The 13,680-nt window shown below is 58.5% G+C and overlaps 1 protein-coding gene across 8 annotated transcripts in view; it reads right to left on the reverse strand.

Moving 5' to 3' along the window:
- The window catches only part of AGAP1 (ArfGAP with GTPase domain, ankyrin repeat and PH domain 1), a 520,801-nt gene that overhangs the window by 317,098 nt on the left and 190,023 nt on the right, over positions 1-13,680 (reverse strand). For all 8 annotated transcript variants that reach the window (XM_066233630.1, XM_066233629.1, XM_066233636.1 and 5 more), the window contains 2 exons: positions 3,024-3,109; positions 81-222 (listed from right to left, as the gene is read on the reverse strand). In XM_066233630.1, coding sequence (XP_066089727.1) covers positions 81-222; positions 3,024-3,109 — 228 coding nt within the window. The remainder of the gene's footprint in view (positions 1-80; positions 223-3,023; positions 3,110-13,680) is intronic.

Raw genomic sequence — 13,680 nt, forward strand, 5'->3', positions numbered from 1 at the left:
CCTTAGACTGCCAGGAAACAGACGCGGACCCACTGGCTGCACCCCCCATGTGCCCCCGTGCGCAGGGAGGTGCCACTCACCCTGGGTCCCCACCAGAACCAGAGGGATCTCGCTCGTGTTCCGGTAGTTGGCCATCCGACTGTAGTAATGGTACACGGTCTGGAAACTGATTTCGTCCTCCAAGCTGAAGACAAATATGACGGCGTCCACCCACATGGCGAACTGGGGAGAAGAGAAGGGGAGGACAGCAGAGGGACTGAGTGAGGAGGCTGGCGGCGAGAGCGGCCGAGCGGGTCACACTGCCATGGCTTCCCCGAGGTCCCCTTGCCCTGAGCACCGCAGGCCCGGAGCGGGGGAACCTCATCCCCTTCCCGCCCGGGACACTCGTCTCCGGAGAAACGCTCTACCCCGTGGGGACGTCCACTCTCTGTCCTGCTGCAGTCCTGCAGACGGAAGGCACCGTTAACTTTCCCTAAAGGAGGCAGTGGCTCCCACACACACTTGAGCGGCCGAGGCGTCGGCTAGAACACACTTAGTGGGTTCAGCTCTGACGTCCACATGTAAAGGAAGAATGCATTCAGTTACATGTGAGAATTTTATAGGATAAAAACTTCAATAAACCAGAAGTTCAAACGACAGATACAAAATGAAAGGAGAACAGGAACTCGGCAACAAAACAACCACAGGCCAGAGCAAAGCCACTGTCCCTCCAGCAGCAGCAAGGACCAGGACCCAAAGGGCATCTCTCCTGACTTTCTCTACCTTGAGGTACGTTTCTCCTTTCTCTTGGTCAAGGCTGCGGTTTGGGGGGTCAGCTTCCTCCCCACAGGAGCACCTTCCAAATACCTAAAGTCCCTGGGTCCAGCCCTCACCTTTCAAGACAGAAGCTGCAACTGTCTGAACCTCCCTGCGGAGCAAATGCGGACCAGAAGCCCTTCTCTCACGGGGCATCCTGACAGCCCAGCACCAGCAGGTGGCACTCCACAAATACCCCACCACCCCTAGAGCTTCCCTGCCAACTGCCTCCCCCCAAAGCCAGTTAATCAGCAGAGTTCTCACACTACCCTACATGGACACTAGTGGCCATAAAGTGTTGGGAATTCTCACAGGAAGCCGCTGTCTGTGGGCAGAGCCCCAGACAGGACACGGATCCCTGAACACAGAGACGTGCGTCCACGTGCCTAGGAACAAGACGTGGAAATGGTTTTTGTATTCTCCCCTTGAGTGTTCAAGTACACTCTGCCCAATTCTGCACAAAACCCCGTCCATCATTTTGAAAGGATTCATCTTGATATTCCCCGGAAAGTGGAAATCTTTGGACTAAGTAAGGTCGCGGAAGGGAGAGGGACCTAGAACACAGCTGGTTCCCAGGGTACACCGGCCAGGACGCAGCCCTCCTGGGGGAGCGGGACCTGGAACGCAGCTGGTCCCGGGGGACATCGGCCAGGACACAGCCCTCCTGGGGGAGCGGGACCTAGAACACAGCTGGTCCCGGGGGACACCAGCCAGGATGCAGCCCTCCTGAGGGAGAGGGACCTAGAACACAGCTGGTCCCGGGGGACACCGGCCAGGACGCAGCCCTCCTGGGGGAGCGGGACCTGGAACACAGCTGGTCCCGGGGGACACCGGCCAGGACGCAGCCCTCCTGGGGGAGAGGGACCTGGAACACAGCTGGTCCCGGGGGACACCGGCCAGGACGCAGCCCTCCTGGGGGAGTGGGACCTGGAACACAGCTGGTCCCGGGGTGCACCGGCCAGGACGCAGCCCTCCTGGGGGAGAGGGACCTGGAACACAGCTGGTCCCGGGGTGCACCGGCCAGGACGCAGCCCTCCTGGGGGAGAGGGACCTAGAACACAGCTGGTCCCGGGGTGCACCGGCCAGGACGCAGCCCTCCTGGGGGAGAGGGACCTGAAACGCAGCTGGTCCCGGGGGACACCGGCCAGGACGCAGCCCTCCTGGGGGAGAGGGACCTAGAACACAGCTGGTCCCGGGGTGCACCGGCCAGGACGCAGCCCTCCTGGGGGAGAGGGACCTGAAACGCAGCTGGTCCCGGGGGACACCGGCCAGGACGCAGCCCTCCTGGGGGTTCTACCCACAGCACAGCACCCAGGTCAGCGCCCGGTCACCTCGTCCAGCCTTGGGCGCCACCGCAGGGCCTCAGATGGGAGGGCTCAGAGCCTTCTCCCCCGGGGGTTGGGGGGAAGTCCCCTGGTGTCACCAGATTCAGCTCACACAAGTGCTCAGGTCATAAATTACGTAAGTAAAATACCAAATTGGAGGTAAAGCAGATCCTAGAAAGGAGTTTTCCACACTGGTGTCTTTTTTTTTTTTTTTGCCCATCATTCAAGGAACTCTCAAAGAAACCACAGATGCCCTGGCCAGTTGGCTCAGTGGTAGAGCGTCGGTCTGGCGTGCAGAAGTCCCGGGTTCGATTCCCGGCCAGGGCACACAGGAGAAGCACCCATCTGCTTCTCCACCCCTCCCCCTCTCCTTCCTCTCCGTCTCTCTCTTCCCCTCCCGCAGCCAAGGCTCCATTGGAGCAAAGTTGGCCCGGGCGCTGGGGATGGCTCCTTGGCCTCTACCCCAAGCGCTAGAGTGGCTCTGGTCGCAGCAGAGTGACGCCCCGGAGGGGCAGAGCATCGCCCCCTGGTGGGCATGCCGGGTGGATTCTGGTCGGGCGCATGCGGGAGTCTGTCTGACTGCCTCCCCGTTTCCAGCTTCAGAAAAATACAAAAATAAAGAAAAAATAAAGAAACCACAGATGATGCACACAGGTGTCTGCTGGGGACAAACGTGGGTGGGGGTTGGGGGAACGATGATAGAAATTTCCAGACGTCAGTTCAACTGAGCTGACACATCAAATCCTGCCTTTCCTTCCTCCTTAAAAACTCAGAAAGTTCCGGTCAGCTCACAGACTGAACTTTCCCCCCGCCCCCTGGGCTCTTGACCAAAGTGTGACCACATATCCCGTCTCTGACAGGAGAGAAACCGCCATTGCCCCGAACAGGTGTGCAGGTACTCACCTGTGCCTCCGGGGGTCCCCCTTCATCTCGAATCAGCAGCAGATAGCTCTGTCCGTCCACAACAATCTCTTTCTTGAATCTGCCACCTGCCACACACACACACACACACAAAACATCTCGTTAGGCTAGAAAGACGCAGCGTGTGCGAGGTCAGACAGACGTGGGCTTCACTTGTGGAAAAATACACCCGGGGCTGTCGCCCTGGAGGCCCCTCTGAGCCGGGAGAGCCCGTGGGTTTCAGATCGGCCTTCAGCAACCAGCGGGCGTCTCGAAAAGAACTGAGCTCTGATTTCAAACGTGGGTCTTAACAAACCGGCGCTCGTCTCAGCCCCGTGTGCAAGGCCAGGGCGACCGGTGGCTGAGACGGGGCGGAATTTGGACATGGGTTTTGTACGTCAATCCAGGAATTGTCACTCACTGGGGTCGGGGTTGGGGGGACGCTCTGACGCAGAGTTCAGAAAACAGAGAGCACAGAGGCTGTCGTTCTCTTGCTCAGTTTTGCAAAGCCAGCAAGTTTGTCGGGCCCGCGGGTGCCTCGTGCTCCACGAGCCGACAAATTCGAGGGCCGAGAACCTGTATCCTCCTCAAGAGAAACCCAGTTCTTGGTGGGAACACAGAACGTCACGGGGGTGGTGCTTCCGCAGTCACAGTTCACAGGGGAGGGGGGAGCCGACTACCACGCACGGTCAGACAGAAGCTACGGGATGGCCCCTCCACGCGGGAGACACAGGGCAGCGGGCGGGCAGAGGCGTTAGAACCGGGCTGCGTTAGTGCGAGGCCACCAGAAAGCGCTGCGGGACGAGGGGGCGGGGCCGGCCACGTGGCAAGGGCTGTCTCGCGAGCACCCGGGTCCCTCGAACGCCCACGCGGGAGGGCACCCGCTGCCACGCGGATCTCCCAGCCCTGCCCCAGACTCCGCGACCAGGTCTCCGGGACAGCGGGAGGGAGCGCCGCTCTGGGCTTCCGGCCTCTCCAGAGACAAACCCCTTCCGAGCTCGCAGGCTCCGAGTGCACTCCGGGGAACCCTCACCGGGGAACCCTCACCGGGGAACCCTCACCGGGACTCCGAGGTGTTTCTGAGAGAGGGGTACCTCAGTGTCCGCCCTCACTGTCCACTCCTGGGCTCCTCAGGAAACGCCACTGACACCCCCGCAGAGCCGGGGGCGGGACTTCCCACCCACCACTGACACCCCCCCCCCCCGCAGAGCCGGGGGCGGGACTTCCCACCCACCACTGACACCCCCCCCAGCAGAGCCGGGGGCGGGACTTCCCACCGACCACTGACCCCCCCCCCTGCACAGCCGGGGGCGGAACTTCCCACCGACCACTGACACCCACGCAGAGCCGGGGGGCGGGACTTCCCACCGGCCACTGACACCCCCCCCCCCCCCCCGCAGAGCCGGGGGCGGGACTTCCCACCCACCACTGACACCCCCCCCCCCCCCCGCAGAGCCGGGGGCGGAACTTCCCACCCACCACTGACACCCCCCCGCCGCAGAGCCGGGGGCGGAACTTCCCACCCACCACTGACACACACCCCCCCCCCCCCCCCCGCAGAGCCGGGGGCGGAACTTCCCACCCACCACTGACACCCCCCCCCCCCGCAGAGCCGGGGGCGGGACTTCCCACCGACCACTGACACCCCCCCCCCCCCCCGCAGAGCCGGGGGCGGGACTTCCCACCCACCACTGACACCCCCCCCCTGCAGAGCCGGGGGCGGAACTTCCCACCCACCACTGACACCCCCCCCCCCCCCCGCAGAGCCGGGGGCGGGACTTCCCACCGACCACTGACACACACACCCCCCCCCCCCCCCCCGCAGAGCCGGGGGCGGGACTTCCCACCCACCACTGACACCCCCCCCCTGCAGAGCCGGGGGCGGAACTTCCCACCCACCACTGACCCCCCCCCCCGCAGAGCCGGGGGCGGGACTTCCCACCGACCACTGACACCCCCCCCCCCCCCCCCCGCAGAGCCGGGGGCGGGACTTCCCACCGGCCTGAGCCTGCGCGTCGGGTCCTCTGCCGCCCAGAGCTACACCTCCCTTCTCCACCGGCAGCTGGACCGGACCATCTGTCCCAGAACCCGGGGCCTGCGCCATTCCAGCCCCCGAGCAGACAGCAGGACCCCCGCCTGTGCCCACGGCAGGCTGCTGAGCGAGGCGGCACTGGGTCAGCCGGGTGCTGGCCTCTCCGCGCCAGCGCACACGCACACGCACACGCGTCCACTCCCACACTCCTTCGTGGGCACTGGCGTCACAGGTAAAGCGTGCTTGCTTCGCCAGGTGTCAGTGTTCTCGATAAAATCCAAGCACCACCTTCCAACACCAAAACAGAACAAACTCTCATTCTGACCATTTCGCCACCGTCCTGGAACACAAGGGCAAAAGGGGCGGAGCCTGCACTGAGGAGTCAGAGGAGACGCAGCTGGTGGGGGACGTGACAGACCCTCTGCACCCGGGGCCGGACCTGTCCCTTCTGGCAGCAGGGGGGTCTGCGAATGACTCAGCGCCCCCCCCCCACGGCCGCCTCCCGTAGGGAAAAGGACACAACGCCCCTCTGGCTAGGCTGTCTGTGACTACAGAAGGAGCTGGGACACAGGTGGCAGAGGACAGAGCCCCCACCCCCACCCCGCCCCGGGGTGACAGCCGCTGGACCAATGCTGGACCAGCTCCACACACACACCCTGGTGCTGGCCCCCAGAACTGAGTGACCATACAATTCTGTTGTTTCAGCCCCCCCCCAAGGTGGTACGTTGTCATAGCAGCCCCCGGGGACAAACATCCTGTGACAGCAAGTCTCTCTTCGCCCTCCACTGTGCGTGCTCTCTCTCCAAAGAAGTGGGCAGGCCACCGGAGACGAGCGGGCAGAGAAGCGTGCGGGCAGGACAAAGAGCCACGCCCGAGCCTCACTGGACAGCAGGGGCGAGTCCCCTCACCTCGTCCGAGGACAGAAGTGCCCGTCCCTCTGGTCGGAACTCCACCTCATGGTCAGCTTCCTCCCTTCCTGGTTCACCGGACGGCAGGTGGGCGGGTGCCCGGGAAACAGCCCTGGTTACCACTGTCTGCCCCAATCTCGCCTTCTGAAGCGAGTCCAGCTCTTCATTTCCTCCCAAAATGGGTGGGAGGCGAAACTGAGTGAGACCCCTGCCCAGGGCGGGGATGCGGACGCACGCATGCCGTGAAGAGCACGTAGGAAGAACAGAGCTGCTTTTTTTTTATTTTTTAGGAAGACGTAAGGGTGTCCCTTCCCATCTGTCACCAATTGCCCTGGAGTTTCAAGCTTCCTGTCCTGAGTCCTGGCCTCCTGCTGCGGGAACCGGCTTTGAATGTGGGGTGAAGGAACCAAGGAGCCTGACACTCAGGGCTAGAATCGGGGCGTCCGGCACGGAGCCCTCTTCCACACGAGGGCAGTCTGCACAGAGAGCTCTCAGGGCTCCCTCTGTGTGGTCATTCTGCGTTCAGCGGAAAAAAAGAGTAAACGGAATTTTCCTATTCCAAATAGGGGAAGGAAAAAAAAAGCTCTGAGTAAACACTGCCACAGATGTCTGACATTTCTGTTTCTCCCATTTTGGCTAATTGGGCTGAAAGCTACTAACGTATCACGAACCGTCCGCAGGCAACAGGAAGGGACGGTGACAGCAGCGAGCCCTCCGTACACCGCACGCCCTGGTTTCCAGAGCACGGTCCCCCACGTCACCTCCACCGCCCCTCACAACATCTCCTGACGCCATGGCCACCACCAGCACCCAAACCCCTGGGCAGGACGCCAGGACCCATCAGACACTGACCAACACCCACGACCAGCGCGCAGCAGGCCGAGTCCCAGGCCCACACATGTGCCGCTGGAGCGCTGTTAACACAACACCGTCACTCGTGAGCCGCGCAGCCTTCCTGTGACGTCGAGCACGCAGGGACCCCTGTCTTTTCCTCACCCCACTCGCTGCTTATAAAGGGGCCACCTTCAGCTCCAACGCTCAACCCGGTGCCTAGGAAACTATAAATTCACCCGCCTGTCACTGTGGTCCATGTTTTTCTTACACTGTTCATCTTACCTTTGCAAAGAATGAAAATTTGTTTTGCGTTTGAAACTCCATTCTCTTTTCCATACGAATAAATTTTTTAAAAAGGGGAGGAGCATTATTGCAGCATCTGTGGGGATGGTGTCAATCAAACCATGCTCCCTTCCTCAGGTGTCAATCAAACCATGCTCCCTTCCTCAGGTGTCAATCAAACCATGCTCCCTTCCTCAGGTGTCAATCAAACCGTGCTCCCTTCCTCAGGTGCCGGCCAGCCTCGGGTCGCCCGGGCTCATGCGCGGGCTCTTTCTCCTCCAACCCCAGTTTAGAGACTCTTGTCCATGGAAACAGCTTTAACGTTCACCTGAAGTTCCCTCCTTCCTTATGTAACCCCACGACGCAATAGAAAGAATGCCTGCGTGTTTTATCATCTAACTGTTTACAAGTGGACTGAGAGGAAGACGCTGGCGAGGGCCATAATGGACCTTTTTTTAGTTCTCCCTAAGAAAACAAACAAAAAATCACAAATATGCCAGAAATGCTTGACCATTAATTCTACTTCTTTCAGCTTTGACGAAAAACACCGAGGCCCGTCACTGATTAACAGCGAGATTCCGTAGAAGTTCTGCACTGTGACATTTAAAAGAGAAAAGTTGGACCACATGTTATTTTTACACTGGGGGAAAAAAAGTTTTTATTGGTAACATTTTCGTTGACACATGGAACCAAATCAGATTTCACTGCCTCTGCCAATTTCTTTTAAAGTGACAATGATTTTTTTTTTTTTTAAGAAACCATTACAAAACGTACTAACAGTCAGGATCTAACATGTGGTGACCGCTAGGTGCTTCCACGGGTGACACTCGGGGCCATGAATGCGGTGACACAAGGACTTCTATGCTGGCCAGGACCTCAGATGACCTCATTTAACCCACATCCAATTAAAATTAAAAAAGAGGGGGGGGGAGCTTGGGAGAAAAGTCCATGTTCCAGGTGAAGATGACAGATCTGAACGTCGCCCTAACTGAATCTCTTTTCCTCCGTTGCTCACGAAATGGGGGGTGCCGGAGGAGTAACAATCAAAAGGAAGACGCTGCACCCCCCACCCAGAAAAGGGGAGCAGCTTCCCATGAAGAACCGCCCCACACCGGCCTTGAGAGGGAAGAAGATTGTAGAGGTGGTGGATGGAGCTGCTAATCCCTTGCGGATCACAGCGCCCCAGAAGTGACCCCGATCCCCTCGGATGACACAGGGTCTCTGGACTCACTTTATACACTGATTCAGGGAAAGGACACCCAGCCTAGGTGCCCCCGACGGGATGCGTGACTGACAGCTGGGTAAAGGGGATGTGGGCGCAGTGGCCCCGAGGGGCGTCTCCTGCCACAGGAAACCAGGTGGCAGGGATGGAGCGAGAGAGACCTCTCCCAGTAGCCAGCTGCTGGGAGCTGTTTGTGGCCCCGGGCAGTGGGGGTGACCCCGGGCAGTGCAGGTGGCCAGAGCGGAGTCAAGACAGCATCCGCCCGGGCTGAGGAGGTCCGGGCAGATGCCCAAGGAGGAGAGGGCTGGAGCATGCGGGGACATCACGCGGAGAGCGACAGGAGGGGAAAGGGAAGTGTGGGGGAGGCAGCAGGGGCGGGCAGGCAAACACCAGCCCCTGGAGAAGAAAACAAAACTCAAAAGCAGAAGGAAAGCCCTCAGGACTGCTCCCTCCTCCACCCCCACTCAGCTTCCCAGCCGGTACTCAACAGACAGGAACGCCAGCCACGAGAATCTGCAACAGGGGGGGGAGAGAAACCTCTAGAACTGCGTGAGGACGACACAGGCCCTTCCGACTAGGGTTCCATTTGGCTTTAGATGCTGGCTCTAGAAGTCCTCTGTCTCCGCCCCACCCCGAGATCGAGCCTCCCTTCCTCCACCCCACCACCAGCAACCCCCAAGACAGCAAAGATGGCAGCGGAGACCTGTCCAGCGGTCACACAGTCTGGGCCTCTGCGGGCTGAAGGTCACATTCTGACCTGAGTTCAGTTTCAGCTCCGGAGCCCTAGGGTAGAATGACCCTCCAGCTACTTTCCCACGCAACCAGACAGAGGAACACGGGAACAGACCTCAGAGCTGTCCTCAGGACCTGAAGAGATGACTCACCACCCTCACCTCACCTCCCAACACTCGGCTCCTGGCACAGCCCCGAACCCCTAACCCCCGGTGTCCTACCATTTTGCCCTATGGAATCTGTCACCTACTGGCCATCAGGGAGTCCGGGCTTTGGAACATGAGCTTCCTGCTCTGCTGGGTGGCGCCCTTCACGATACAATAATGCCCGACATTTCTCCACTGCCACTCTTGGTGTCTAGCGTTTGGTTCTGCAGTGCTGGGCACAGGAACTCTTTCTGTCCCATGACAAGGACCAAAAACACTTTGGAGGGAATAACTAAAACGTGAAAAAGGAACAGCAGGGACACCGCTGAAAACTGAGCTTCCTCACCGAGAAATGGCTTGAGATCAACACAGTCCGAGCGAGTCAAGGACAGAATGTATGTGGAGAGAAGTTAATTCACAGGAAGACAGAGAAACGGGCTAACAGAAAGATAAGTGGTATTTCTGACCACCGATCCCCAACAAGAGAACGAAGACTATTCAGAGAGAAAACACGAAGGCATTTTCCTGAAACACAGAACAATGTCAATCAACCGACGGAAACAACATTCTGGGAAAAAGCCACAGAGACCCAACGTCACTTGAAAGATGAGACAAGGCCCTGGCCGGTCGGCTCAGTGGTAGAGCATCGGCCTGGCGTGCAGGAGTCCCAGGTTCAATTCCTGGCCAGGGCACACAGGAGAAGCACCCATCTGCTTCTCTACCCCTCCCCCTCTCCTTCCTCTCTGTCTCTCTCTTCCCCTCCTGCAGCCAAGGCTCCATTGGAGCAAAGTTGGCCCGGGCGCTGAGGATGGCTCTGTGGCCTCTGCCTCAGGGGCTAGAATGGCTCTGATTGTGGCAGAGCAACACCCAAGATGGGCAGAGCATCGCCTCCTGGTGGGCATGCCGGGTGGATCCCGGTCAGGTGCATGTGGGAGTCTGTCTCCCCGTTTCTCACTTCAGAAAAATTTTTTTAAAAAAGAAAAAAAAGATGAGACAACTGTGGCCCTGGCGAGGGACCTCCAATGCCAAGCAGCAGGAGTGGAGCCGCTCACCAAACAGCAGGCTTTCAAAGTGTCATCCACGGCACGACTCCAGGGGACTCGGGGATTCTGAAAACAGCTAATCTAAGTGCTTCTTATACGTCCACGACAGCTTTGGAAGCTGGGTCAAGGTAAACAGCCACCGTGCACTGGCAGGTGTGTTACCCACTCGCCCAGGGACCGAGCCCATGGGATGTGGCCGTCAGGGGCGTGCCCACGGAAATCAGAGCCCACCTTCTGGAGCATGGGCACACCAGTGCGACTCCACCCTAGTCTTTGGAAAAACCTCAAAACCTGTGCAGATAAATACGCTGGCACGTCCCACCCTCTCATGAGTGACAGGGAGGCGCATGTGTGACGATGGCTATTTGCATGCTCCATGTCACATCAGCAACAGCAGGCACACCTTGGGGACAGGTCCCTGTGCATGGAATGCTCACCGGGACTTGGGGGGCTCCTGTCAGAAAACATCCACAGGAAAAGAGGGGCTGTTATTGATCTGGCTTCTAACTTTCAAAGTCCCCGTATTCCTGTGGCTTTCAGACAGTCAGATCCACTTAACAGGATTAATCGGAGAGTCCCTGGGAACTGAGAGCTGGCTGGTATCACTATATATTTTTAAAGTGTCATTTGTGTGGTTCAGGTTTTCCCGACACCAAACAAACAAAGCCGAAATTAAGAGGCAGATACAAAACAGAGACTAGACTCTCGGGTCCTGTTCTGAGCACAGAAAGCAGCTTCATTGCTGTCTTTAGATAACAGCGAGTCAGGAATTTACAAACCAGGATGAGTCCAAGGTGTAACGGGGGTTGGGGGAGGGCCGTTGCGGTGTGCCAGGGATCAACGCAAAACATTTTTTAAAAAAACGATCCTGCCGCCTGACTAGGTGCAGTGGATAGAGCATCAGACTGGGATGCAGAGAACCCAGGTGAAGCCCCAAGGTCCTCGGCTTATGCACAGGCTCATCCAGATTGAGCACGGGGTCGCTGGCTTGAAGCCCAAGGTCGCTGGCTTGAGCAAAGAGTCACTCACTTTGCTGCAGCCCCGGTCAAGGCACATATGAGAAAGCAATCAATGAACAACAAAGGAGCCGCAATGAAGAATTGATGCTTCTCATCTCTCCTTTCCTGTCTGTCTGTCCCTATCTGTCCCTCTCTCTGTCTGTCTCTGACGCAAAAAAAAAAAAGATACTGCTGCTCAAAGAGAAGTTGGGAACTCATGTTTGAGGAAGTGGTTCGCTGCCTAGTAACAGTTCAATTCAATTTCCTTACATCTTAGAGTTAACAGTTACACAGGACAGAGAGGAACAGAATAAATTCAATTTCCTTATATTTTGCTCACGATCGAGGAAAATGTAAATGAGCAGCCCTTGAGACAGAAAACCCCTTAAGAGCCTTCCCCTCCAGGGGACGTCTTTTTAAGGCTGAAAGAAAAACAGAACTCCGGACAGGTGTGCCAGCTGGTTTCCCTGGGCCAGTCTCCAATCATCACTATCCAACACCAGACCCGATTTCACTTCGGTCAAGTTCTCTCAGTATTTCCCTCTTTAAAAAACAAACACTAAAACTGCTATAAACTAACATCACCCCAACAAAATGTTCCCTGCAGTAACAGCTGCAGGAATCTTGGCCACTTGGCCCTTGAGCTGGGAGCCCCCAGACCCATGAGGTCTGCCCTGACTCCACAGGCTCAGACTTCCCTGCAAAGCTGTTTGTGGAAGTTAGAACCCACCCCCACCCCCAGAGCTCACGCAGTACCCTCCGCCGAACTCAGTCCTCTTCCCAGTAACTCAGCAGCCAGTCCAAGCGCCGGGCGCCCCACAGTGGTCAGCCCAGGGGTCAGTGAAGGGGACCGGGTTGGGAGTCACCCACCAAGGGTCACCCTCGGGCCCACACCTCCAGGCTGGATGGCCTCCGGTGGCTCCAGTGCCCTCTGGTGCCAGTGCCCTTCGGCGAGCACTCAGGCGACAGCAGCGCCCGCCTCAGGCTGCCACGCGGAGGGGTGTGTGAGGGGGTCCACACCACTGAGCCACCGAGTTCCGTCCGTGTTACAGGGGCTGCAGAGAAATCGAGGAACAGCTGCTACGTTCCAGCGCCCACGCCGTGGATTTCCACGTGGAGAGACGTCACACCTCGAGGGGGAGTTTGGAGATGCAAGTTGGAGGACAAGGGAGGACCCAGGCTGCCAGGAGTTTGGAGATGCAAATTCGAGGACAAGGGAGGACCCAGGCTGCCACCTCCGGAGGATGAGAGAGGAACATCTGACGCTCAGGTCCCGTCGTCCAATCAGGGCCCTTCCCGACACCTCGCCACGAGGCCACGTGTGCTCCACGACCAGGATGATGCTTCCTTACCCCCCCTGCGCCCCCCGTCAAAGCAGCGTTGAAGCAGCGAGTCCTGCACTCCGCGCTGCTCAGACGGCTCCAGGGAGGAGACCCGGGAAATCCCCTCAAAACACAGGCTGAGTATTGATCCCGGTGGATCACGTGTCCCCGATCCCAAACGGGCTTCCCGGTAAGCAAGCGATGGACTGACCCAGGGGACCGGGTCCGATTTACGCCCCCGCCGGATGACACCACTTGGTTCTCGTGAGTATGGCCAGGGGTACTCCTGCGTGCCTTCCTCCTCTTCAGCGGGAAGGGTCCCACGCCGACTTCTGCGTGGCACCTCCCTGCGCTGGGTCAATGGAATCTTGAACCGCCTCTCAGCAGGTACTTGGCGAGTCCCCTTACGTGCCACGCACAGAGCTGGCTGTCCAGTGCAGCCGGGGGCGGGGAGGAGGGGGACTCAGGGACGAGACAAGCTGCGTGGGGGAGGGGACTGGGGCTGGGACACCATGCGCGGGCGCAGCCTGTGCCCCTGGAACCCGCTGGGCAGGGGAGGCAGCGACGCTGGTTTAGAATCAGCACGCAGGAGGAGGAAACAGTCATATAACGATGCCTCCCCCTTCCAAAAAAAATACCTCATTCACAAGCAAAGCCGTAAGCTGTCTGTTGGAAATGTTCCACTGTGGTTGCACCTGACCGTTCCAACATGTACGACCATCCAGGAAACAGCCTGGGTGGCACACTAATGAAACATACTTAGGTCCTGGCCCACTGTTTCCTTCAGGAGGAAACGTACCTGAGGCTGTTGGTCGGGTTTATTCTTAGCTTTCTGCACTGATTCTGAGCATGAAAAACACTAAGGTAAACTTAGAAAGAGCATCATCACAGATGCGGGAGGAAGTGACTAGTTCCGCACCTGGCGTATTTAAATGAGACGTCCTGGCCGAGTCGCAGCCCGGTGGCCCGAGCGGCGTCCGCGCAGGAGCGTTAGACACGTGACTGTGGCAGTGAGCTGAGGAGCGTGCAACAAGCCAGAAGGCGGGTTGTCGGCCGCTAACACTCGGGCACATGGTCTCCGAGTCCCTCAGACTTGATTGTTCTACACTGGTGTTCACCACGTGGAAATAACTTTTCATTT

The sequence above is a fragment of the Saccopteryx bilineata genome, chromosome 5 (assembly GCF_036850765.1).
Source record: "Saccopteryx bilineata isolate mSacBil1 chromosome 5, mSacBil1_pri_phased_curated, whole genome shotgun sequence".
Lineage (NCBI taxonomy): Eukaryota > Metazoa > Chordata > Mammalia > Chiroptera > Emballonuridae > Saccopteryx > Saccopteryx bilineata.